General features: G+C 47.4%; 1 protein-coding gene across 2 annotated transcripts in view; it reads left to right on the top strand.

Moving 5' to 3' along the window:
• The first annotated feature begins 1,206 nt into the window (after positions 1 to 1,206).
• ITPR3 (inositol 1,4,5-trisphosphate receptor type 3) overlaps positions 1,207 to 25,926 on the top strand; it is a 162,483-nt gene continuing 137,763 nt past the window's right edge. For both annotated transcript variants that reach the window (XM_069971461.1, XM_069971460.1), the window contains exon 1: positions 1,207 to 1,592. In XM_069971461.1, the coding sequence (XP_069827562.1) occupies positions 1,504 to 1,592 (89 nt within the window). In that variant the 5' untranslated portion in view covers positions 1,207 to 1,503. The remainder of the gene's footprint in view (positions 1,593 to 25,926) is intronic.

Genomic DNA, 25,926 nt, shown 5'->3' with positions numbered 1-25,926 from the left:
GGGGCAGCACAATGGGGTCAATATACTACTGGGGGCAGCACCTAGTGGTCTATACTACTGGGGGCAGCATACAGCTGTCTATACTACTGGGGGCAGCACATAAGGGGTCTATACTACTGGGGGCAACACACAGGGGTCTATACTATATTGGGGCTGCACAGAGGTGCCTATATTATATAGGGACCTTACTACTATATTGGGGCACAGAGCATACCTAATTATTAAGTGGGAACAAAGGGGTGTAACTACTATATAGGGGCACAGAGGGGGGTAACTACTGTATGTGTTGGAGCCTAAAATGTTTCTCTGGCAGATTCTGGAGAGAGGATTCACAGCCGGGGAGACTTCAAGATGGCCCACGCTGTATGGAGTAAAAGAAAAGGTGGCAGACTCTGATCAGAGAAGACGCTCCCTGTGAGTAAATGGATGTAACTGCACTCTGTTATAGGGTTGTAGTGATAGTGGTCATGGTGTGGCGGTATTATGTAATGGTATCATTGGTGATATCTTTATAAAGTTATAAGGTAACTACCATATGTATTGGGGCTCCTAATACAGTGTGGGGCACTTTCCGGGCATTATACTGTGTGTGGAGCTCCGATCCTGATAACGCTGGGTTGGGCGGGCGCCAGAAAGGGAAGGGGCCCACTCTTGAGGGCCCTGGACTGCTGCACTTTTTTTTTTTTACACTAAAACAGAAAAATCGCATATGATAAACCTCACTAACATAGTCGCTAATATGAAACCGCATCCCCTCCGAGCGTAAAATAATGAAAAAGGCGCAAACTGCTCAAAAGTAGCGGAAATATCTTTATGAATGGAGAGCAGGGTTGTATAGCACCTATCTGCCCCTCAGGCTCTTGGGGGGGTCACATCACAGGTCTGTCCCCCCACTATCTGCCCCCTTGTTACTACCTTTCTTCCTAGTGTAGAAAGTGGCTGTTTTCTATGGGGCAGAGTGGAAGCCTCTGAGGGCAGAAGAAGAAGCAGCCAACTGGTAGAAGTGTGTGAGCAGTGCCCTGGTGTCCTGTATGTACAGTATATACAGTATGGGAGGGCAGGAGAGGGTTAACCCGGCACAGAATGCAGGGGTGTGCCCGCACAGCAGACACTATTTGCATTCATGAAAACTTCCTGGTTGTGTTACAGGTGAAGAGCAAGACAGTGAGGAGGAGGAGGAGGAGGCGGGAGAGGAGGAGGAGGGTGAGGAAGGCTGTGAGGGCTGTGAGGGCTCTGCTCCGGGCTCACACCGGGAAAAGACGAAGGAGCAGCTCAGCACCGGGCACAGAGTGCTGCCACCAGGTCACAGTGCTGCCACCCCACCCAGAGTGCTGCCACCGGCCCAGAGTGCTAACATTCAGAGCGCTTCCATCAAGTTAGAGTGCTGCCACCCGGCCAGAGTGCTGCCACCCCGGGGGCCATTGATGCCAGGCAGTCCCCGCACACAGCACCGGCAGGCGGGCACCGGCACAGCGGGCAGGAGACAACCCGGAGCCGACAACCATGAGTGACAAGTCCAGCTTCCTGCACATCGGGGACATCGTGTCCCTATACGCGGAGGGCACAGTATGCGGCTTCATCAGCACCCTGGGGTAAGTGTGAGCAGGGCAGCCTGGGGTAAGTGTGAGCAGGGCACCCTGGGGTAAGTGTGAGCAGGGCAGCCTGGGGTAAGTGTGAGCAGGGCAGCCTGGGGTAAGTGTGAGCAGGGCAGCCTGGGGTAAGTGTGAGCAGGGCAGCCTGGGGTAAGTGTGAGCAGGGCAGCCTGGAGTAAGTGTGAGCAGGGCAGCCTGGGGTAAGTGTGAGCAGGGCAGCCTGGGGTAAGTGTGAGCAGGGCACCCTGGGGTAAGTGTGAGCAGGGCAGCCTGGGGTAAGTGTGAGCAGGGCAGCCTGGGGTAAGTGTGAGCAGGGCACCCTGGGGTAAGTGTGAGCAGGGCAGCCTGGGGTAAGTGTGAGCAGGGCACCCTGGAGTAAGTGTGAGCAGGGCACCCAGGGGTAAGTGTGAGCAGGGCACCCTGGGGTAAGTGTGAGCAGGGAAGCCTGGGGTAAGTGTGAGCAGGGCAGCCTGGGGTAATTGTGTGCAGGGCAGCCTGGGGTAAGTGTGAGCAGGGCACCCTGGGGTAATTGTGAGCAGGGCAGCCTGGGGTAAGTGTGAGCAGGGCAGCCTGGGGTAAGTGTGAGCAGGGCACCCTGGGGTAAGTGTGAGCAGGGCACCCTGGGGTAAGTGTGAGCAGGGCACCCTGGGGTAAGTGTGAGCAGGGCAGCCTGGGGTAAGTGTGAGCAGGGCAGCCTGGGGTAAGTGTGAGCAGGGCAGCCTGGGGTAAGTGTGAGCAGGGCAGCCTGGGGTAAGTGTGAGCAGGGCAGCCTGGGGTAAGTGTGAGCAGGGCAGCCTGGGGTAAGTGTGAGCAGGGCACCCTGGGGTAAGTGTGAGCAGGGCAGCCTGGGGTAAGTGTGAGCAGGGCAGCCTGGGGTAAGTGTGAGCAGGGCAGCCTGGGGTAAGTGTGAGCAGGGCAGCCTGGAGTAAGTGTTAGCAGGGCACCCAGGGGTAAGTCTGAGCAGGGCACCCTGGGGTAAGTGTGAGCAGGGCAGCCTGGGGTAAGTGTGAGCAGGGCAGCCTGGGGTAAGTGTGAGCAGGGAAGCCTGGGGTAAGTGTGAGCAGGGCACCCTGGGGTAAGTGTGAGCAGGGCAGCTTGGGGTAAGTGTGAGCAGGGCAGCCTGGGGTAAGTGTGAGCAGGGCAGCCTGGGGTAAGTGTGAGCAGGGCACCCTGGGGTAAGTGTGAGCAGGGCACCCAGGGGTAAGTGTGAGCAGGGCACCCTGGGGTAAGTGTGAGCAGGGCAGCCTGGGGTAAGTGTGAGCAGGGGAAGTCTGGGGTAAGTGTTAGCAGGGCAGCCTGGGGTAAGTGTGAGCAGGGCAGCCTAGGGTAAGTGTGAGCAGGGCAGCCTGGGGTAAGTGTGAGCAGAGCACCCTGGGGTAAGTGTGAGCAGGGCACCCTGGGGTAAGTATGAGCAGGGCAGCCTGGGGTAAGTGTGAGCAGAGCACCCTAGGGTAAGTGTGAGCAGGGCAGCCTGGGGAAAGTGTGAGCAGGGCACCCTGGGGTAAGTGTGAGCAGGGCACCCTGGGGTAAGTGTGAGCAGGGCACCCTGGGGTAAGTGTGAGCAGGCACCCTGGGTTAAGTGTGAGCACAGTGTATGTGTGGGGGTGTACAGGAGCCGGAGAGCAGAGTGTGTTAGAAGTTCTAGCACTGGACGGGAACTTCCTAAGGGGGGAAACCCATGAGGTAACAGTGACAGCAGTGGATGCTACAAGCTGCCCGTCTGTATCTGGATGCCCATTACCCATTATGTATATGCCCATTATGTACTGTATGCCTATTACCCATGATGTACTGTATGCCCATGATGTACTGTATGCCCATTACCCATCTGTATCTGGATGCCCATTACCCATGATGTACTGTATGCCCATTACCCATCTGTATCTGGATGCCCATTACCCATGATGTACTGTATGCCCATTACCCATCTGTATCTGGATGCCCATTACCCATGATGTACTGGATTCCCATTACACAATATTATTTCTGGGCATTGTGGGTGTTTCCATGCAGAGGGGTGATTACCTGGCCATGTGTATGTATGGCAAATCATCACAGAACAACCAATAACCGAAAACTGACAGACCCCAGGTATACATCAGCATCCCTGCCCCGGGCCTATTCACTCTAATGGCCCAAACACAGTCAGCAAGTGACTACACTGTGGTGAAGAACGGTGCAGGAAAGTGAAGAAACCTGCAGCCGGGGCCCCCAGTATATGCCAATATACACCTGGGATGCCAATATACACCAGGGATGCCAATATACACCTGGGATGCCAATATACACCTGGGATGCCAATATACACCAGGGATGCCAATATACACCTGGGATGCCAATATACACCTGGGATGCCAATATACACCAGGGATGCCAATATACACCTGGGATGCCAATATACACCTGGGATGCCAATATACACCAGGGATGCCAATATACACCTGGGATGCCAATATACACCTGGGATGCCAATATACACCTGGGATCCCCATGTACACCTGGGATGTGCTGTATAACACGTCATTTCTAGGACTTGTGGGTGTTGAGCGGATTTCCACGCCATATAATGTTCCCTGGTAAAGTTCCAGTTCCCATGGCTTCAGAATATTGTGCCCTTCCTGTTGAGCTTTGGGGAACAGACCATTTGATAAGCCACAAATCTTGCCCGGTGTCTCCGCCGGCCGTAGTAGTGGCTGCCGTCCATAGACTTTCATTGCCCGGTGTCTCAGTCGCCCGTGGTAGTGGCTGCCGTCCATAGACTTTCATTGCCTGGTGTCTCAGTCGCCCGTGGTAGTGGCTGCCGTCCATAGACTTACATTGCCCGGTGTCTCAGTTGGCCGTGGTAGTGGCTGCCGTCCATAGACTTTCATTGCTCGGTGGCTCAGTCGCCCGTGGTAGTGGCTGCCGTCCATACACTTTCATTGCCCGATGTCTCAGTCGCCCGTGGTAGTGGCTGCCGTCCATAGACTTTCATTGCCCGGTGTCTCAGTCGCCCGTGGTAGTGGCTGCCGTCCATAGACTTACATTGCCTGGTGTCTCAGTTGGCCGTGGTAGTGGCTGCCGTCCATAGACTTTCATTGCTCGGTGGCTCAGTCGCCCGTGGTAGTGGCTGCCGTCCATACACTTTCTTTGCCCGATGTCTCAGTCGCCCGTGGTAGTGGCTGGCGCCCATGGACTTGCATTGCTCGGTGTCTCCTTTTGTTGTGGTAGTGGCTGCCGTCCATAGATTGCATTGCCCAGTGTCTCCACCAGCCGTTGTCATGGCTGCCGTCCATAGATTTGCATTGCCCAGTGTCTCCACCGGCCGTTGTCGTGGCTGCCGTCCGTAGATTTGCATTGCCCAGTGTCTCTACCGGCCGTGGTCGTGGCTGCCATCCATAGATTTGCATTGCCCAGTGTCTTCACCGGCCGTTGTCGTGGCTGCCGTCCATAGATTTGCATTGCCCAGTGTCTCCACCGGCTGTGGTCGTGGCTGCCGTCCATAGATTTGCATTGCCCAGTGTCTCCACCGGCCGTTGTCGTGGCTGCCGTCCATAGATTTGCATTGCCCAGTGTCTCTACCGGCCGTGGTCGTGGCTGCCGTCCATAGATTTGCATTGCCCAGTGTCTCCACCGGCCGTGGTCGTGGCTGCCGTCCATAGATTTGCATTGCCTGAGGTTTCATTATTGAATAGGCCGCACTTTTGTGATGATGAAAGTTGAATTTTCTTGCAACAAAAAGTCTTTGTTTCCGCGGCTGGGGGTGACTTGTGGTCCCCACTGTAAGGCCAGAGCTACTGTACATACAAATGCCTTAAAGGGATTGTCTGTGAGTGTTATAAATGAAAGGACCAGCAGGAAATGCTATAAAGTAACAGAGCAGCCATTGCTTCTATGTCAGTTTCTGCAGCATTGACGCCTGGGTGGTCCCCACTGATCTGTGGTAACTGATCTGCAGTGATGACGTCCTGTACATCTCCAGAGCATCCAGAAAATATACACCTTGTATACCTGTATACCTGTACACCTGGGATGCCAATATACACCTTGTATACCTGTACACCTGGGATGCCAGTATACACCTTGTATACCTGTACACCTGGGATGTAAATATACACCTTGTATACCTGTATCCTGGGATGTAAATATACACCTTGTATACCTGTACACCTGGGATGCCAGTATACACCTTGTATACCTGTACACTTGTGATGCCAGTATACACCTTGTATACCTGTACACCTGGGATGCCAATATACACCTTGTATACCTGTACACTTGGGATGCCAGTATACACCTTGTATACCTGTACACCTGGGATGTAAATAAACACCTTGTATACCTGTACACCTGGGATGTAAATATACACCTTGTATACCTGTACACCTGGGATGCCTGTATACACCCTGTATACCTGTACACCTTGAATACCTGTATACACCTTGTATACCTGTACAACTGGGATGCCTGTATACACCCTGTATACCTGTACACCTGGGATGTAAATATACACCTTGTATACCTGTACACCTGGGATGCCTGTATACACCCTGTATACCTGTACACCTTGAATACCTGTATACACTTTGTATACCTGTACACCTGGGATGCCTGTATACACCTTGTATACCTGTACACCTGGGATGCCAGTATACACCTTGTATACCTGTACACCTGGGATGCCAGTATAAACCTTGTATTCCTGTACACCTGGGATGCCTGTATACACCTTGTATTCCTGTACACCTGGGATGCCTGTATACACCTTGTATACCTGTACACCTGGGATGCCAGTATACACCTAGTATACCTGTACACCTGGGATGTAAATAAACACCTTGTATTCCTGTACACCTGGGATGCCAGTATACACCTAGTATACCTGTACACCTGTGATGCCAGTATACACATTGTATACCTGTACACCTGGGATGCCAGTATACACCTTGTATTCCTGTACACCTGGGATGCCTGTATACACCTTGTATTCCTGTACACCTGGGATGCCTGTATACACCTTGTATACCTGTACACCTGGGATGCCAGTATACACCTAGTATACCTGTACACCTGTGATGCCAGTATACACCTTGTATACCTGTACACCTGGGATGCCAGTATACACCTTGTATACCTGTACACCTGGGATGCCAGTATACACCTTGTATTCCTGTACACCTGGGATGCCTGTATACACCTTGTATTCCTGTACACCTGGGATGCCTGTATACACCTAGTATTCCTGTACACCTGGGAGGCCAGTATACACCTTGTATACCTGTACACCTGGGGCTTGCTGCATTATCGGAGTAATTCTTGATTTATTATTTGATAACATATTCTGCAGGTGCTTTGATTTTTTTCTTATGTCGGACAAATCCTTTAAATCCTTTAAATCCTCTACAGTCAGGAGCCTCGATAATAATTTCATTTTGTAATCTATACTTCCTGGGATTTCTTTTCTTGTTTTCATTTCTCCTGTATGATTTTATTATTTTGATGAAAAATCTTTTTCCTGTACAGAATCCAGTGCTCACCCACATCAGAAACCCACAGACATACCCGTGCATGGCTACGTTCACACGTTCTTTTTTGGCCGTTTTTTTGGATAGTCGTCATTTTGGCTCCAAAACACAGCAGTTTTATGCAAATGACGGACGTTATTGGAATATAATGGATGGTCTTTGGCGCCAAAATATCGACCATATAAAAAAAAACCGGCCACGAAGCAGCCACAAAAAGAATGTGAATGTAGCCCATTTCTGATGCAGATTTTCACTCCACTGTGTGTTGCAAATTTTGCTGTGGTTTTAGGGTTATGTTCACACTATGTGCACACAGCGGCCGTTGTTTTATATGTTCATCCGTCCGATACTGCATTATCAGCCAGATAAACTTTAATGGGTGTGACTGAGAATTATTTAAAGGGGTACTCCGGCGAAAATCTTTTTCTTTTAAATCCACTGGTTTCAGAAAATTATATAGATTTGTAAATTACTTCTATTTAAAAATCTCCAGTATTTCAGGACTTATCAGCTGCTGTATGTCCTACAGGAAGGGGTGTATTCTTTCCAGTCTGACACACTGCTCTCTGCTGCCACCTCTGTCCATGTCAGGAACTGTCCAGAGCAGTAGCAAATCCCCATAGAAAACCTCTCCTGCTCTGGACAGTTCCTGACATGGACAGAGGTGGCAGCAGAGAGCACCGTGTAAAACAGGAAGTCCAGTCCTGGAAGACTGGAGATTTTTAAATAGAAGTAAATTACAAATCTATATAATTTTCTGAAACCAGTTGATTTGAAAGAAAAATATTTTCGCCTGAGTACCCCTTTAAGCATTGATGTAATTGACAGTGTGTGAACTGTCAATTACTTCCCGACACTTTTTGGAAACAACGGACGGAAATAATTGACAGGTCAAATTGTTCCACGGCCGTGTTGCACAACATCTGTTTTTTTCAATTGATTTCAATGCAGTGCGTTATTTTATGACAAGAACGGCCGTTGCTTTAATCGCCAACAATGGCCGTTCTTGTCATAAGAACTACAGTCCAATACAATAGAAAGGCATCAGTAGGTATCATGGCTCTTACTTTTATCCCCACATTGGAAAAATCTGCAAAAAATAGTAACGCACAATGCAGATTCCTATTGAACATAATAGGATGTGGTGGCGTAGGAATGGAAGTCAGGCGAAATCTGTGTAATGGGAACAGATCCTAAGGATCAGCTATAACAAGTAGGAACAGAGGCTGCCGATTAGTTTTTTCCCCAGGAATTCTGGGAATGCTCACACTATGTATTGATTCCAATAAAAGGAAAATATATTAGGGAATTGGTAGGCAATGGATTGTTTATGTAATTCTTTAATCTGGAGATTGATTTAAACCAGGGATAGGGAACCTTCAGCCCTCCAGCTATTGCAAAACTACAATTCCCATCATGCCCGGACAGCCAAAGGCTGTCCGGGCATGATGGAAATCGTAGTTTTGCAACAGCTGGAGGGCCGAAGGTTTCCCATCCCTGATTTAAAGGGTTATGTAAAACTCACAATGTTATGTGAATAGGGAATTACTAGGGATGACTAATTGACTTTTAAGAATCAGCACTGAATCATCGAGGAAAGTGTTATGGACGGAAAGTGGTCTCGCGGAATTCCGTGCGGAATCGAAGAAAAAAGTGTTCCGCCTGGAATCATCTCTGGCGGAATTCCACGCAAATGAATTTTTCATTTAATCAAATTCATTCTTTTTTCCCCAATTCCGCCTGGATTCCGGTGCTGATTCCATGCTGAAAATTTTTAATGGAATTGCGCCAGTGTGGCAGAACGCGGATCCACTGCGGAAAATTCTGTGCTGAAATTCCCCTGTGTGTCCTGCAGAGCGCAAATTCCATTGAACTCAATTTGGCTCTGCACTATATTTTCAGGCTGAATTTGCAGCGAGGTTTCAGCGCTGATTCCTCAGTGTGAACTGGCCCTAATAGGGAAGAAAAATCTGGCACCAAAAAAAAGCTACATCAGCAAACCACCACGATTGGTTGTGTGAATTGATTTTGGATTGGTTGTGGAAATTATCTGTAGTAAATCCTATCCGCATGGATTCATCCTTCCTGTGTGGAGGAGAGATATCCCCTTCATATCCCTTATATCCATAGACGCTGCATTGTTCAGCCCTTCAGAGGAATGCTTGTGTATTGTGTGTCTGGTGTGTTATACAGAGCGCCGTGACATTATAAGACACAGGGGGAATACAAGTGTTTTGGAGAGTGCGTCGATGTGAACATTGTGCAGTGTAACCGCACAGTGAGTAAACAGTGAGTATTCCTTCCACCAGTGTTTGAATAGAGCACTGCACAATGAGCTTAGAGGGTGCGGTGCGCAGATAGTGTGTACTTGTACTAGGACTCTCTATTACTTTATATCTCTACCTCCTCTGGCTAGTCTCCACTTGTGGCATTTCTTAAAGGATTTTCTCATTGCAGAAAGTTATCCCCTGGATAGATAGGAATTACTGGTGGGTTGGTGGGGGTTCAACCAGCAAGCCCCCCGCCGATCCTGAGAACGAAGGACAAGTCTTCATTGTATGGCTGGTTCACCTTTTAGCCGTGAGCTTTAACACTGGAGGACAGGAGATGATCGGTTTGGCATCGGTTTTGTCATTGCTTCTGTTTGCACTCAGATAAATAAGTTATTTTGGGGGCTATTCCACTGGTGCACACGGGGGGCACTACTCTACTAGTGCACTTTGGGGACTACTCAATTGGTGCACGCGGGGTTGGGGGGTGGACTACTCCACTGGCGCACTGAACAGGACTACTCCATTGGTGTACTGGAGAGGACTACTCCACTAGTGCACTGGGGGGGGACTCTTCAACTGGTGCAGGGGGGTGGGGGATGGATTACTCAACTGGTGCACTGGAGAGGACTACTCCACTAGTGCACTGGGGGGGGACTCTTCAACTGGTGCAGGGGGGTGGGGGATGGATTACTCAACTGGTGCACTGGAGAGGACTACTCCACTGGTGCACTGGGGGGGGGGACTACTCCACTGGTGTACTGGAGAGGACTACTCCACTGGTGCACTGGGGGGACTACTCAACTGGTGTACTGGAGAGGACTACTCCACTGGTGTACTGGAGAGGACTACTCCACTGGTGCACTGGGGGGACTACTCCACTGGTGCACTGGGGGGGGGACTACTCCACTGGTGTACTGGAGAGGACTACTCAACTGGTGTACTGGAGAGGACTACTCAACTGGTGTACTGGAGAGGACTACTCCACTGGTGTACTGGAGAGGACTACTCCACTGGTGTACTGGAGAGGACTACTCCACTGGTGCACTGGGGGGACTACTCAACTGGTGTACTGGAGAGGACTACTCCACTGGTGCACTGGGGGGACTACTCCAATGGTGTACTGGAGAGGACTACTCCACTGGTGCACTGGGGGGACTACTCCAATGGTGCACTGGGGGGGGACTACTCCACTGGTGCACTGGGGGGACTACTCAACTGGTGTACTGGAGAGGACTACTCCACTGGTGTACTGGAGAGGACTACTCCACGGGTGCACTGGGTGGACTACTCAACTGGTGCACAGGGTTGGACTACTCCTTTGGTGCACTGGAGAGGACTACTCCACTGGCGCACTGGGGGGACTACTCTACTGGTGCACTGGAGAGGGCTACTCCACTGGCGCATTGGGACCATAACACTGGTGCACTAGGGAGGACTACTCCACTGGTGCACTGGGGGAGACTATAACACTGGTGCACTGGGGGGGACTACTCCACTTGTGAACTGAGTGGGCACTGATCCACCCTTCTTAATGAATATTGGAGCCTAGCATTGACGTCACTCCAGCTTTGACGTAACTTCATAGCGGGGGATGAATATTCATTTGGTGGGGCGGAACGGTGCACTGAGCGCAATATCACCCCCCCCCACACACACACACACCTGGTGCCTCATTTGCATGTTGAATGAAGTCAAGATTTCCCAAAAGGAGGAGCAAGGCAAGAAAATGACCTTCATCCCCAGCGTCTGGTGTGCTATGGGGGCATAATGTCTCTAGCCTGCTGTTACTTTCCCTTTTAGATAAATGTATTTCATCTGAGGAAGGGTTTTAGGTGCAGAAGTGCAGTTTAGATGGCGGCATATTCATTTATCATGGAGGGATTGCACCATTGACTCTCCCGGACACCTTCCAGCCCTATCTGATGTCTATTGCTTCAGGCCAGGAGACCCCAGAAATACAGGTCACACAGGTCTATTCTAGCTGATACCCTACAGGGTTATGTGCTTTACTGCATAATTATAAGGAGTTTCTCTAGATGGCGGAACATGATTAGGAGCTCATAAGGCCTAAGGAGAGATAATAGTGCGGACTAACCTGTTAGGGCCTGTTATACACGAGCGTATTGTTATACGTCCGGAATACGAATGTACTATGGAATGGATTAGTGTTTCATCTCTATTGCTGCAGCATTGCGTCTGTATTTCTGTACAGTAAAGAACTGTATGTCCTCTAGGCAGGAAACTTATAAATGACCGACAATGCAATATGTATGATATATGCGGATGCATCCGTATATCGGAAATATTTTCAGGCTATATTCACACACAGTATTTTTGGTCAGTATTTTGTTCAGTAATTTGGTCAGTAATTTGGTCAGTATTTTGAAACAAAAACCAGGAGTGGGCTGAAAACACAGTAAGGCTATGCTCACACACTGTTGAAATTGAGTACATGGCCGTCATTTAATGGCAAATAATGGCCATTATTTCAAAACAATGGCCATTATTTGCCATTAAAAGACGGACGTCCACTAAATTTCAATAGTGTGTGAACATAGCCTTTCTGTGTTTTCAATCTCCTATCCATCTCTTTATCTCTCTTTCACTCTCTATACAGTAGATAGTTGGATTTCACTACTTTTCTGCTATTTTTTCGCAATTTTCTTTCTATTTTCGAACCAACTGGTGTCAGAAAGTTATATAGCTTTGTAATTTACTTCTATTTAAAAATCTCCAGGCTTCCAATACTTATCAGCTGATGTATGTCCTGCAGAAAGTGGTGTATTCTTTCCAGTGTGACACACTGCTCTCTGCTGCTACCTCTGTCCAAGTCAGGAACTGTCCAGAGCAGCTGAAAATCCCCATAGAAAACCTCCCCTGCTCTGGACAGTTCCTGACATGGACAGAGGTGGCAGCAGAGAGCACTGTGTCAGACTACAAAGAATACACCACTTCCTGCAGGACATACAGCAGTGGATAAGTAATGGAAGACTGTAGATTTGTACATAGAAGTAAATTACAAATCTCTATAACTTTCTGACACAGATTTTTTTTTTCTGTTGGAGTATCCCTTTAAACAATGTGTGTAGTAATATCCTTAGTTTGTGCCCATAGGCCGTATATCCTGCAGTGTGTGAGCGTCCCCTAATTCCTATGTGTTCGGCACAATGCTTTCATTGTGATCTATATTTACTAGCAGGCAGAAAGGTATGTTCACGCTTCTTTTCTCCTTATTTGGCACCTAGACCTGTGCTCGGAAAGCCTGGGACTCTGTCTAGTGCTGCCATAGATGTCTCTTGAATGGGTTAAGGAAAGTTCTGTCTCTGTGCCTTGCAGATAAAGAGAGGAAATGAATGGGGTGGGGGAGAGCAGGAGACTCTGTGTTCCTTCTTCTGCCGTATAGTCGCTGGGATTGGCACAACTACTTTTTGTAAAAGTAAAAATTTTCTGACTTTTCTTTTGGTTTCACCATTTTTGCTGAAAAAATACAAAAAGTGTAAAGGCTTTAGCGCTGGGCAAGAAGCCAGGGCCCATTGATTCTGCTGAGACTGGATTTACATCTTACTGTGTTTGTTCCTTGAATCCCTCTATACCAGGGGTAGGGAACCTTGGCTCTACAGCTGTGGCTAAACTACAACTCACATCATGCCTGGACAGCCAAAGCTTTAGCTTTGGTGATGGGAGTTGTAGTTTTGCTACAGCTGGAGAGCCAAAGTTCCCTACCCCTGCTCTATACTCTTGAATGGCTTTGGTCAGAAGTTTAGGTATCTGCTTTGCTGTCAGTTCCCTTCCTTACATTCATACATGTAAAGGTTGCGATGCTCTGCAGACGCCCTGCAGGAAGGTGACTACCTTGCAGGATTATTAACGGGGTTGGCCACTTTATAGTAAAATAGTTCAGTGTACATTATTAGTAAGTGTACTCACTGTACATACTGACAGCAGCTCCCTGTGTACTCACTGTATATACTGACAGCAGCTCCCTGTGTACTCACTGTATATACTGACAGCAGCTCCCTGTGTACTCACTGTATATACTGACAGCAGCTCCCTGTACTCACTGTATATACTGACAGCAGCTCCCTGTGTACTCACTGTATATACTGACAGCAGCTCCCTGTGTACTCACTGTACATACTGACAGCAGCTCCCTGTGTACTCACTGTACATACTGACAGCAGCTCCCTGTGTACCTCATAAAGCTACAATCAGACTCCGCAGAGTCTACAGACTGAGCTACAAAATGAGTCTGTCCAAAAGATGGCTGACATGAAGTAGCATGTGACCATGCCCCGCCCCCAGTGTCCTCTATATGCATATACCGGCTCAATGGTGAACACTGGGGGGGCGGGGCATGGTTACATGCTCCTTCATGTTGGCCATCTTATGGATAGACTCACCACAGAGTAGGACAGCACAGCCTGGAGGAGGGGAGTCTGATTTTAGCTCTATAAGGTACCCAGGGAGGTGCTGTCAGTATATAAAGTGAGTACACAGGCAGCTGCTGTCAGTATATACAGTGAGTACACAGGGAGCTGCTGTCAGTATATACAGTGAGTACACAGGGAGCTGCTGTCAGTATATACAGTGAGTACAGGGAGCTGCTGTCAGTATATACAGTGAGTACAGGGAGCTGCTGTCAGTATATTCAGTGAGTACACAGGCAGCTGCTGTCAGTATATACAGTGAGTACAGGGAGCTGCTGTCAGTTTATACAGTGAGTACACAGGGAGCTGCTGTCAGTAAGTGCAGTGAGTACAGGGAGCGGCTGTCAGTATATGCAGTGAGTACAGGAAGCTGCTGTCAGTATATACAGTGAGTACAGGGAGCTGCTGTTAGTATATACAGTAAGTACACAGGGAGCTGCCGTCAGTACATACAGTGAGTACAGGGAGCTGCTGTCAGTATATACAGTGAGTACACAGGCAGCTGCTGTCAGTATATACAGTGAGTACACAGGGAGCTGCTGTCAGTATATACAATGAGTACACAGGGAGCTGCTGTCAGTAAGTGCAGTGAGTACAGGGAGCGGCTGTCAGTATATGCAGTGAGTACAGGAAGCTGCTGTCAGTATATACAGTGAGTACAGGGAGCTGCTGTCAGTATATACAGTGAGTACATGGGGAGCTGCTGTCAGTATATACAGTGAGTACACGGGGAGCTGCTGTCAGTATATATAGTGAGTACACAGGGAGCTGCTGTCAGTATATATAGTGAGTACACAGGAAGCTGCTGTCAGTATACACAGTGAGTACAGGGAGCTGCTGTCAGTATATATAGTGAGTACACAGGGAGCTGCTGTCAGTATATACAGTGAGTACAGGGAGCTGCTGTCAGTATATACAGTTAGTACACAGGGAGCTGCTTTCAGTATATACAGTTTGTACACAGGGAACTGCTGTCAGTAAGTGCAGTGAGTATACAGGGAGCTGCTGTCAGTATATACAGTGAGTACACAGGGAGCTGCTGTCAGTATATACAGTGAGTACACAGGGAGCTGCTGTCAGTATATACAGTGAGTACACAGGGAGCTGCCGTCAGTACATACAGTGAGTACAGGGAGCTGCTGTCAGTATATACAGTGAGTACACAGGCAGCTGCTGTCAGTATATACAGTGAGTACACAGGGAGCTGCCGTCAGTACATACAGTGAGTACAGGGAGCTGCTGTCAGTATATACAGTGAGTACACAGGCAGCTGCTGTCAGTATATACAGTGAGTACACAGGGAGCTGCTGTCAGTATATACAGTGAGTACACAGAGAGCTGCCGTCAGTATATACAGTGAGTACAGGGAGCTGCTGTCAGTATATACAGTGAGTACACAGGGTTGCTGTCAGTATATACAGTGAGTACACAGGGAGCTGCTGTCAGTACTGTATATACAGTGAGTACACAGGGAGCTGCTCTCAGTATATACAGTGAGTACACAGGGAGCTGCTGTCAGTATATACAGTGAGTACACAGGGAGCTGCCGTCAGTACATACAGTGAGTACAGGGAGCTGCTGTCAGTATATACAGTGAGTACACAGGCAGCTGCTGTCAGTATATACAGTGAGTACACAGGGAGCTGCTGTCAGTATATACAGTGAGTACACAGAGAACTGCTGTCAGTATATACAGTAAGTACACAGGGAGCTGCTGTCAGTATATACAGTGAGTACAGGGAGCTGCTGTCAGTATATACAGTGAGTACACATGGAGCTGCTGTCAGTATATACAGTGAGTACACATGGAGCTGCTGTCAGTATATACAGTGAGTACACAGGGAGCTGCTGTCAGTATATACAGTGAGTACACAGGGAGCTGCTGTCAGTATATACAGTGAGTACAGGGAGCTGCTGTCAGTATATACAGTTAGTACACAGGGAGCTGCTTTCAGTATATACAGTTTGTACACAGGGAACTGCTGTCAGTAAGTGCAGTGAGTATACAGGGAGCTGCTGTCAGTATATACAGTGAGTACACAGGGAGCTGCTGTCAGTATATACAGTGAGTACACAGAGAGCTGCCGTCAGTATATACAGTGAGTACAGGGAGCTGCTGTCAGTATATACAGTGAGTACACAGGGTTGCTGTCAGTATATACAGTGAGTATACATGGAGCTGCTGTCAGTATATACAGTGAGTACATAGGGAGCTGCTCTCAGTATATACAGTGAGTACACAGGGTTGCTGTCAGTATATACAGTGAGTATACATGGAGCTGCTGTCAGTATATACAGTGAGTACACAGGGAGCTGCTGTCAGTATATACAGTGAGTACAGGGAGCTGCTGTCAGTATATACAGTGAGTACACAGGGAGCTGCTGTCAGTATATACAGTGAGTACACAGGGAGCTGCCGTCAGTACATACAGTGAGTACAGGGAGCTGCTGTCAGTATATACAGTGAGTACAGGGAGCTGCTGTAAGTATATACAGTGAGTACAGGGTGCTGCTGTCAGTATATACAGTGAGTACACAGGCAGCTGCTGTCAGTATATACAGTGAGTACACAGGGAGCTGCTGTCAGTATATACAGTGAGTACACAGAGAGCTGCTGTCAGTATATACAGTGAGTACACAGGGAGCTGCTGTCAGTATATACAGTGAGTACACAGGGAGCTGCTGTCAGTATATACAGTGAGTACACAGGGAGCTGCTGTCAGTATATACAGTGAGTACATAAGGAGCTGCTGTCAGTATATACAGTGAGTACAGAGAGCTGCTGTCAGTATATACAGTGAGTACAGGGAGCTGCTATCAGTATATACAATGAGTACACGGGGAGCTGCTGTCAGTATATACAGTGAGTACACGGGGAGCTGCTGTCAGTATATACAGTGAGTACACGGGGAGCTGCTGTCAGTATATACAGTGAGTACAGGGAGCTGCTATCAGTATATACAATGAGTACACGGGGAGCTGCTGTCAGTATATACAGTGAGTACACGGGGAGCTGCTGTCAGTATATACAGTGAGTACACGGGGAGCTGCTGTCAGTATATACAGTGAGTACACAGGGAGCTGCTGTCAGTATATACAGTGAGTACACAGGGAGCTGCTGTCAGTATATACAGTGAGTACACAGGGAGCTGCTGTCAGTATATACAGTGAATACAGGGAGCTGCTGTCAGTATATACAGTGAGTACACAGGGAGCTGCTGTCAGTATATACAGTAAGTACAGGGAGCTACCGTCAGTATATACAGTGAGTACACAGGGAGCTGCTGTCAGTATATACAGTAAGTACAGGGAGCTACCGTCAGTATATACAGTGAGTACAGTTACTAATACTGTACATTGAACTATTTTACTATAAAGTGGCCAACCCCTGACCCTTCACTTTGCAGGTTTTGCTGGCACCATAGAAGAATCTCAGGAATCTTTAGCCTGGGCGCTATCACTGACGCATCTTTATTTGACCATCAGCTTATCCCACATTATCTATGCTATTAATCCATGACCAGTCACATGTCTGCTTATGAGTAATAGTCTGCAGGAGTTTCCTCGGAGTTCCCAGGAACAGATGATTCATTTGGCCATCGGACAGACGTCTGCTCTGCATAGAAGTTAATGGATTTCAACATTTGTATTTGCATTTGTGTTAGATTCATTACATATCAAACATCTATTGATGACTGTGAGGACGTCTGTTTATTCAGCCTTGGTACCAGTCTGTGCTGAAGTCATTATGATAATGGGACCCCACCTCCAGGTTGGTGCGGCAGGACATGTGGTGTTTAAAGTCCCTATTACACCAAGCGATTTTTGGCAGTATTCGGACGATTATCGACCCGTTATGGGCAATTATTGCTTGGTGTCATAGATCCTGTTAAAAGGCAATAATCAGCCAATACGCATGATGTCGTCTCATCCTTGTCTTTCAACATGTTGAAAAATGTGTGAGTGATGACGACTATCACCGCTATCTCCTATGGGCTCCCCACATTGTGCGGCGAGCCCCTCCCCCTCCTGCAGCTCCCTGCCCCCCCCCTACTCTTACCCGCTTGCTGTTGGCACGTGTAATATCACCAGCAGCAAGTGGGAAACGAAGAGCAAGCAATCGCTCATCTGACAGGTCGGCGCTCGCTTGCTCCTCCTAATCGGCCATGTAATAGGGCCTTAATAGTAAAAATACTTAACTTAGAGATTTAAAGGGAAACACCAACATTTTTTTTTTCTTTCAAATCAACTGGTGTCAGAAAGTTATAAAGATTTGTAGTTTACTTTTAAATACAATCTCTAGTCTCCTAGTTCTTATTAGCTGCTGTATGTCCTGCAGGAAGGGGTGTATTCTTTCCAGTCTGTCACAGTGCTCTCTGCTGCCACCTCTGTCCATGTCAGGAACTGTCCAGAGCAGGAGCAATTCCCTATAGAAAACCTCTCCTGCTCTGGACAGTTCCTGACATGGACACAGGTGGCAGCAGAGAGCACTGTGTCAGACTGGAAAGTATACACCACTTCCTGCAGGACATACAGCAGCTGATAGTTTTTTCCCCCCTGTGGAGTACCTGTATAAGTCAGTCGTGCCTGGCAGGGGTAAATGTCGGACACAATAGAGAAGCACTCACCATTTTAGCCACTGCATGTGCGCAGCTGAGCGGTGGTGAGTGCTTGGACCTGCAGACATGGTGCCAACTGCAGTTCTATTAAAGTGATATTGTCACCCCCTTATACACCTGTATAAAACATGTCTGTGTCTTCTTTCTGCTCTAAAATTACTTCATTTTATCAGTGGAAAGTGTCACCTAGGCGGGGCTTCACTCCCCTGGGGAGATAGCCGAACTACCATGGAGCCCCGCCTAGGTGACACTATAAACTGATGATTAAGCGATTTTACAGCAGAAAGAAGACACAGACAGGTTGTATACAGATATATATAACATGTACAGCATGTAAACTTGTGCATGGTGCGGAGGACCACACATAGAGTAACATTGACAATATCACTTTAAGGCTCCAGTCGGTGTCTACTTGTTGGCTACAGTTTCTGACACTAAGGTCTCCTTGCCCCCTGTCTATCTCTGTCCTCTCTGTAGCTTTGTATTCAGTGCATGGGGAGCAGATTACTATTATTGAAAAATATCATTTTAACTTAAACAGATGGAAAACATAGTCACCAAATGTGTATGTGACAGAAGACACTGACTAGGGGAAGAAAATAAGTAAGAATTATAACAGTGTATACACATTCAACTTCAGAGGAGCCGCAGGTATCAGTGTCAGTGTAGGAAATGCTTTACTAAGCCGGTTAGACCAGTATCTGCAATCACATATACTCCACGCTGATCCGGATCCTGCAACGATCTTCATTCCTATATGCAAATAACTTACTGCCCCCAATTGTTACCTATTTCCTATTGGCAGAATGTGTTTCTTATGTCTTAAAGGAGAAGGGCGGTAGTTTTGAAAATCCGGCAGCCGACAGAGACACGGGGGAATTTAATAACAACTTACGCTCTCTCCCGCAGTGAGCAGTAGGATCGGCCTTGAGACCCCTGCCGGTGTCCGGGATCTCCAGCGCTGATAAGTCACGACCTGGCTGGGACAGGCCTTTTCCCCAAGCTGTGGCGTCATCACAGCTTGGTGGAAAATGCCTTCCGGCGGGGGTCCCAAGGCTGTCCCGCCGCTCACCACGGGGAGAGGTAAGCTCGTACGGGTTATCAAATTCCCCCCTGCCCCTGCTGGCCGCTGGATTTTCAGAACGGCTGGAATTCACCTTTAAAGAGAAGATATCCCCATGAAAATGCTATCCGATCTGCCAACATAATGTATAGAGCAGGAGGCGATGTATCATCAGTCCAGTGGACGGTCACACTTACCCATCCCCTGTATACACATGCACACAGATAGAACCACCCACTTGACTACTAAAGGTGCAGAGATTTATGGGATGAGAGAGAGACAAAGAGCCTGGGCTGTGCAATGTGTGGGCCAGTCTGCCTGCTGAAGATTATCAGCTCTGTTTCTCAAAAGGTAAATCAAGGCTTCCATCTCATCTCTGACCGTCCATAATGTTCTGGGCATCAGTATCCCAAATATCTGTATATCTACTCCTGTATGACTCCTGCTGCTCTCCGTTCCTCTCTTCCTCCAGCCTCTCGGTGCTTAGTGTTAAACCTTCTCTTTCTAAGATCTTGTTGTCATTTCTTATCCTTACAAACTCACTTAAAGTGGTTATCCGGTTAGGGATAACCTTATATATGGTTGCAAGTATATAGAAAATAAAAAGAACCTATGCTTACCTCTCCGCGCTCCCCCGGTGTCCTCCTACGGGTCCTGCAGTCTAGATGAAATTTGATCCTATAAAAATATGCAAATTAGATCTTTTCGACCACCGGTTGGCCTACCCGCCAGCTCAGATGCTCACGAGTACTTATGCATATTCCAGTCTGCCAACTTATACATATGTATAAGTAGGCGAGAGCAGGCCCAGCGGTGCTCTATGGGGCTGAGGAACGCCCTCAGTGCTCCAAAGGATCTAGTTTGCATATTTTTATAGCATCAAATTTCACCAAAACCGCTGGACTTACAAGCTTCTTATGTACGTAAGAGAAAGTAAGTGGCTACCGGGAACTATGCACCAACCAGGGCTGTGGAGTCGGAGTCATGAAGTCGGAGTCAGAGTCGGAGCTAGTTTTGGCTGGAGTCGGAAAAAATGTACCAACTCCAGTTTTAAAAAAAATCTTAGAACAATTTAGAATTGAGTTTTGATATGAATTTTATAAGTTTTGCTCATCAAAATATATTATGAGCAACATTTTCATAGGACACTGGCCCTATTAGATCAGGGTGGTCGAGGAAAAGTTGTCGGTCACTATTTGTTTCTGAGCTGGAAAAGTCCATTGTGTGGGGGGAGATCTGTGCTGTTCTCTTCCTGGATGCTGGATGACTGTATATGAGCAGCAGTGTAATATGGAGATATCCTGTATAATATAGAGGAGGAGGAGGAGAAGACATAAGTAGTGGAGCAGTAACCTCTGTCGTCAATGTGGTGTTTTTCTTCAGTGTTCTATGGCTGCAGCTTTGTGTGTATGCTATGGCTGCAGCAGGCTGTGTGTGTATGCTATGGCTGCAGCAGGCTGTGCGTGTGTGTATGCTATGGCTGCAGCAGGCTGTGTATGTGTGTGTATGTACTATGGCTGCAGCAGGCTGTGTGTGTGCTATGGCTGCAGTAGGCTGTGTGTGTGTGTGTGTGTGTATGTACTATGGCTGCAGCAGGCTGTGTGTTTATGCTATGGCTACAGCAGGCTGTGTATGTGTGTGTATGTACTATGGCTGCACCAGGCTGTGTGTGTGTGTGTGCTATGGCTGCAGCAGGAAATGTATGTGTATGTATGTACTATGGCTGCAGCAGGCTGTGTGTGTGTGTGTGTGCGCTATGGCTGCGGCAGGCTGTGTGTGTGCTATGGTGTGCCCCCACACCCACAGTGACCCCCCTTTATCACTATGGCTGACCTCTATTTTACAGGGATCTGGCATTGTTAGCAGTGTTTCTTTAAGTATGGTAAATATTTAGTTAGAAACATAGAAGACTATCAGCAGGAAAAGACCACCTGCTCCATCTAGTCTAGTTGTGAGTAGGTCAGGACATAGAGACTGGAGACTGGCTGCATCCACTGCACACACAGGAGAAGTTGCTTTATATCTTTCCTCATTCCCTCAGAAGTAGTCCCAGGATCATGTAGGACATTAGGGAGAAGCTGCTGAGCCAGTGTGATAAATAACTCCCTTGGTATATGACTGGCCATGTATGAAGGAGCAGGAGTCGGAGCCGGGACTTGGAGTTGGTCCTGATTAAATTCAGGAGTCGGAGTTGGAGTCGGAGCTGCGGCTTACCGACCCCACAGCCCTGGCACCAACCTGCTAGAGTTTAGTACTGTGCTGCGATTGGCTAGAGAAGTAAAGGAGGAAGTACCTATTTGTATAGTACTGACAAACAGTCCAGCTCTGGCCCTGCCCCCTGATAAAAAGCTGCGCACGTTGGAGGTGGTTCTCAGAGGCTCAGTAACAGCATTGTGACCACTAATAACTCTGTCTATAAAAAGGTAATCAAAACTATGCAAATCTCTTTAAACCACGGATACACTTTAAATGAATGAAGGACAAGTTATACTGGAGGTTTCCATAAAATTATATATATAAATCTGCAGCTCCAGCTGCCCTGTAACATACTAGCAAATCAGATTGCTTGTTTAGAGTACGTTCACTTGTACCGGATCCGCATTGGAGATCCGCTGCGGATCCCTGCCCAGTAAACTCTATGGGCAGACAAACTCGCAGCAGGATGCACATCCCGATGCGAGTGTGTCTGCAGCCCGCCCCGTTGACCCCCTGGCCATCGGAGCCTATACATCACCTGGTCCCTGCTCTGGCTTGCTTCGGGGGTTCTCGGGAGGTCCCGCTGCACCGCCGCAGCCCACTGAGTGGGACGTGAAGACACCGGGAGCCCCGAAGCAAGCCGGAGTGGGGACCAGGTGATGTGTAGGCTCCGGCGGCCGTGGGTTAACGGGACGAGCTGTAGACAAACTCGCAGCGGGATGTCCATCCTGCTGCAAGTTTTTCTGCACATAGAGTTTACTGGGCAGGGATCCGCAGCATATCTCGCTACGAATATGCAGCGAGAAATCCGCTGCGGATCCGGTACGTGTGAAAGTACCCTTAATGTACCAGTGTCCCTTCGAGTAGTGTCACCCTTGCTGCATGTGAAGTGAGAAAAAACTGCCAGTACTAATGGGACATATCATGTGACTGCGATTGAACTTCCCAAGAAAGTGGATGCCTTATCCAAGGACAACAGGTTATTAAATAAAGTAGCACATGGGGGATTAGTGAGTTTGTACATTGGAAATATGTTTAACATAATGCACCACTATAAGCCTACTTTTCCTCTTTCTTTTCCCTGATTCTGTCTGTGTGGCCTGGCCTTTTAGGGTGCACTGCAGCCTTTAGTTACCACCATGTGATCTCTAAAGGTTGCAGTGCAGAGGAAGTCAGAGTGAAGCCTGCAGTGCAGAGGAGGGGAGAACACAGCCTGTAGTGTAGAGGAGTGAGTGTTAAGGCTGTGTTTGCATTTTGTGCTTGTTTTTAGCATTTTCAGAAAAAAATGTTAAAGTGTCACTGTGTTTTTTTTTTTTTTTGCAGAAATCAATAGTACAGATGATTTTAAGAAACTTTGTAATTGGGTTTATTAGGCAAATATGTCATTATCTGCATTCAGAAAGGCTTTCCCCAGGTCCCCCCCTCCTCTCTCTGATTCACTGCTTATTATCAGGAAATCTCGACTCTTTTACATCAGTCGGGCCCTGTGTAACCTATGGAGAGGGTAGGGGGGAGGAGGGAGATTAGTCGCCAGCAGAGAGCAAAGGATTACACAGTGGGAGCTGTGTGAAAGCCGGTATTCAGAGGTCAGAGAGGTCAGTGCTGACTTCAGAGGAGATAGCCCCGTGATGTAACTGTAAATTAACTCTTTGTTGTCATGTTTTGGTGCCTCATCTCCCTCTACCCCTCCCCTCTCCATGGAAAACGATGAAGACAGGGGGGAGAGCTTCAAACTGCTTTTTCATTATAAAAAAAATACATTTTTCGGCTAATAAACCCAATTACAAAGTTTCCTAAAATCGCCTGTTGATTTCCCCCCAAAAAATTTAAACGACAGTGACATTTTAAATACAATAAGTAGGAATACAGCCATAATAAAAGCTCACTATCTGTCCCGTGTCCCCCAGTCTGATTGGTGTGGGGGTATTTGTGTTGCCATCACGTGTCTGTGGGCTGATGGTTACAGCTGAGTGCTGTACCTGTGACTGGTGGGATATGGATATGGCCCATTGCTGTATCCATGTTTTCCTAGGGCTGCATCCAACTTCTTCAGCCACTGGTAATCAAATGGAGCCAGAAGCCATTATTAGACTATGTTCAAACAATGTTCTTTGAATCAGAAATATGTCTGTATTTTGATAATTATGGACGTAAATAAATACATGATCACGTTGTAAGCTGTCAGTGTTCAATGCAACCCTATGGGTCAGGAAATCCTGACAGGAATTCCTGATAAGAAAAACGGACAGATTTTCCTGAAGTATGAATGGAGTCTAACACTGGCATTGTAGTCACACTGATAAAAACTACTATATAAATGCTTTCCTATACAATTGTGTAGTGTGTAGAGAGATGGAGCACATGTGGGGTTCCTGACCAAAGCAAACGTAACGGATATATAAGAAAGCTGCTATTTTGGTTGTATGTTTTGTCTATTACATGGATAACTTTGGTATTATTATAATTTGCTGTGGTCACTCAGGGCTTGAGGAAAAGTTCTGCTGTAAATGATAACTCCCAGCTATATTTAACCATGTTTTCCATGAGTAACCTGTGCTTCCTGTAACACCTCCCATGTGTCCGCACTATGAGCCGCCAGCTTCCTATATGCTCTCTGCTTTATCACAGCTATCCTCACAGCTGGGCACTGCAGGCCAGGCACAGCTTCATTTGTATATCCATTGTATATGTACACTTATTCAAATAAGTTCAGTTATACACATTGTAGGTTATTACATAATAATAGAAAGCAAATGTGACAACACACTTAGCTTATAAACTGTTAAAGGGGTTTTCCAAGTGATTTAAAACTTAGCAAAATGCATAAGAATCTAGACTCTTTAAAGGGGTACTTCAGAGAGAAAAAAAATATTTTTAAATCAACTGATGTTATATAGATATGTCAATTACTTGTATTAGAAAATCGACAGTCTTCCAGTACTTATCAGCTGCTGTATGCCCTGCAGGAAGTGGCATATTCTTTCCGGAATGGCACAGTGCTCTCTGCTGCCACCTCTGTCCATATCAGGAACTGTCCAGAGCAGTGGCAAATCCCCATAGAAAACCCATATAGGATAACTGCGTGTATGAACGCAATACATGCAGACTTACCATATTTTTATGAATAACACCTAAAGACACGCATTGCATGAATATATGTCATATTGTGATTATTGTTTACTTTTGTTTACTTTTCTTTGCCTTTCTTTATACTTTAACTATATAATGTGTTGAAAATTTTATTCCTTTTTGATTGCAAAACCTGCTATGTATGCAATAATATATGGAGATAATTCAATAAAAAATATATTGAAACAGAAAACCTCTCCTGCTCTGGACAGTTCCTGGCATGGACAGAGGTGGCAGCAGAGAGCACTGTTTAAGACTAGATTTTTGTATAGAAGTATTTTACAAATTTATATAACTTTCTGACACCAGTTGATATAAAAACTATTTTTTCTCTCTGAAGTACCCCTTTAATCCACCACTGTTTCCAGCACAGCCCTTTTGATTCCCCTCACCTGCTTTGATTACTCCTCTGTATACCACTGGAGTCACCAAAAGTTGTCATATGGGTTTATTGCTACAGCAATGAAGACAAAGCCTGGCGGGGAGGACCAGAGAGGTGATGGGTGTTTTTGCAATTTCTAGCGTAAGGGGAGGAAAAATAACTCAGAAAACCACTTTGGGAAGTGCACAAGTGTTATGGTGAGCCGTAAGTGTTTGCTTTTAATATGTAGAACAAGTTTTTAAAAATATGTAAAAATGTCTTCACTCAGCACCATGTCTTCACTCAGCACCATGTCTTCACTCAGCACCATGTCTTCACTCATTTTCACCACAAAATGCTAACTCACCACTAGTATTCCAGCAGTATTTGTTTCATCCATACAGTTTGAACACCTTAGATGTGTCATATCATCTCCAGCTAACCTCTGTCCCACAACATGGCTGACCTCTGTGCCCCCCACAACATGGCTGACCTCTGTGCCCCCCACAACATGGCTGACCTCTGTGCACCCCACAACATGGCTGACCTCTGTGCACCCCACAACATGGCTGACCTCTGTGCACCCCACAACATGGCTGACCTCTGTGCACCCCACAACATGGCTGACCTCTGTGCACCCCACAACATGGCTGACCTCTGTGTCCCCCCACAGCACTGCTAACCTCCGTGCCCCAACAGCACGGCTAACTTCTGTACCCCCCACAAAGGGCCGTTTTAATACATTGGTGGGCCCAGTGCACA

The sequence above is a fragment of the Dendropsophus ebraccatus genome, chromosome 5, assembly GCF_027789765.1.
Source record: "Dendropsophus ebraccatus isolate aDenEbr1 chromosome 5, aDenEbr1.pat, whole genome shotgun sequence".
NCBI classification, from domain to species: Eukaryota; Metazoa; Chordata; class Amphibia; order Anura; family Hylidae; genus Dendropsophus; species Dendropsophus ebraccatus.
Note: the sequence above shows the minus strand (reverse complement) of the source record. Positions and strands in the feature narration are given on the sequence as shown.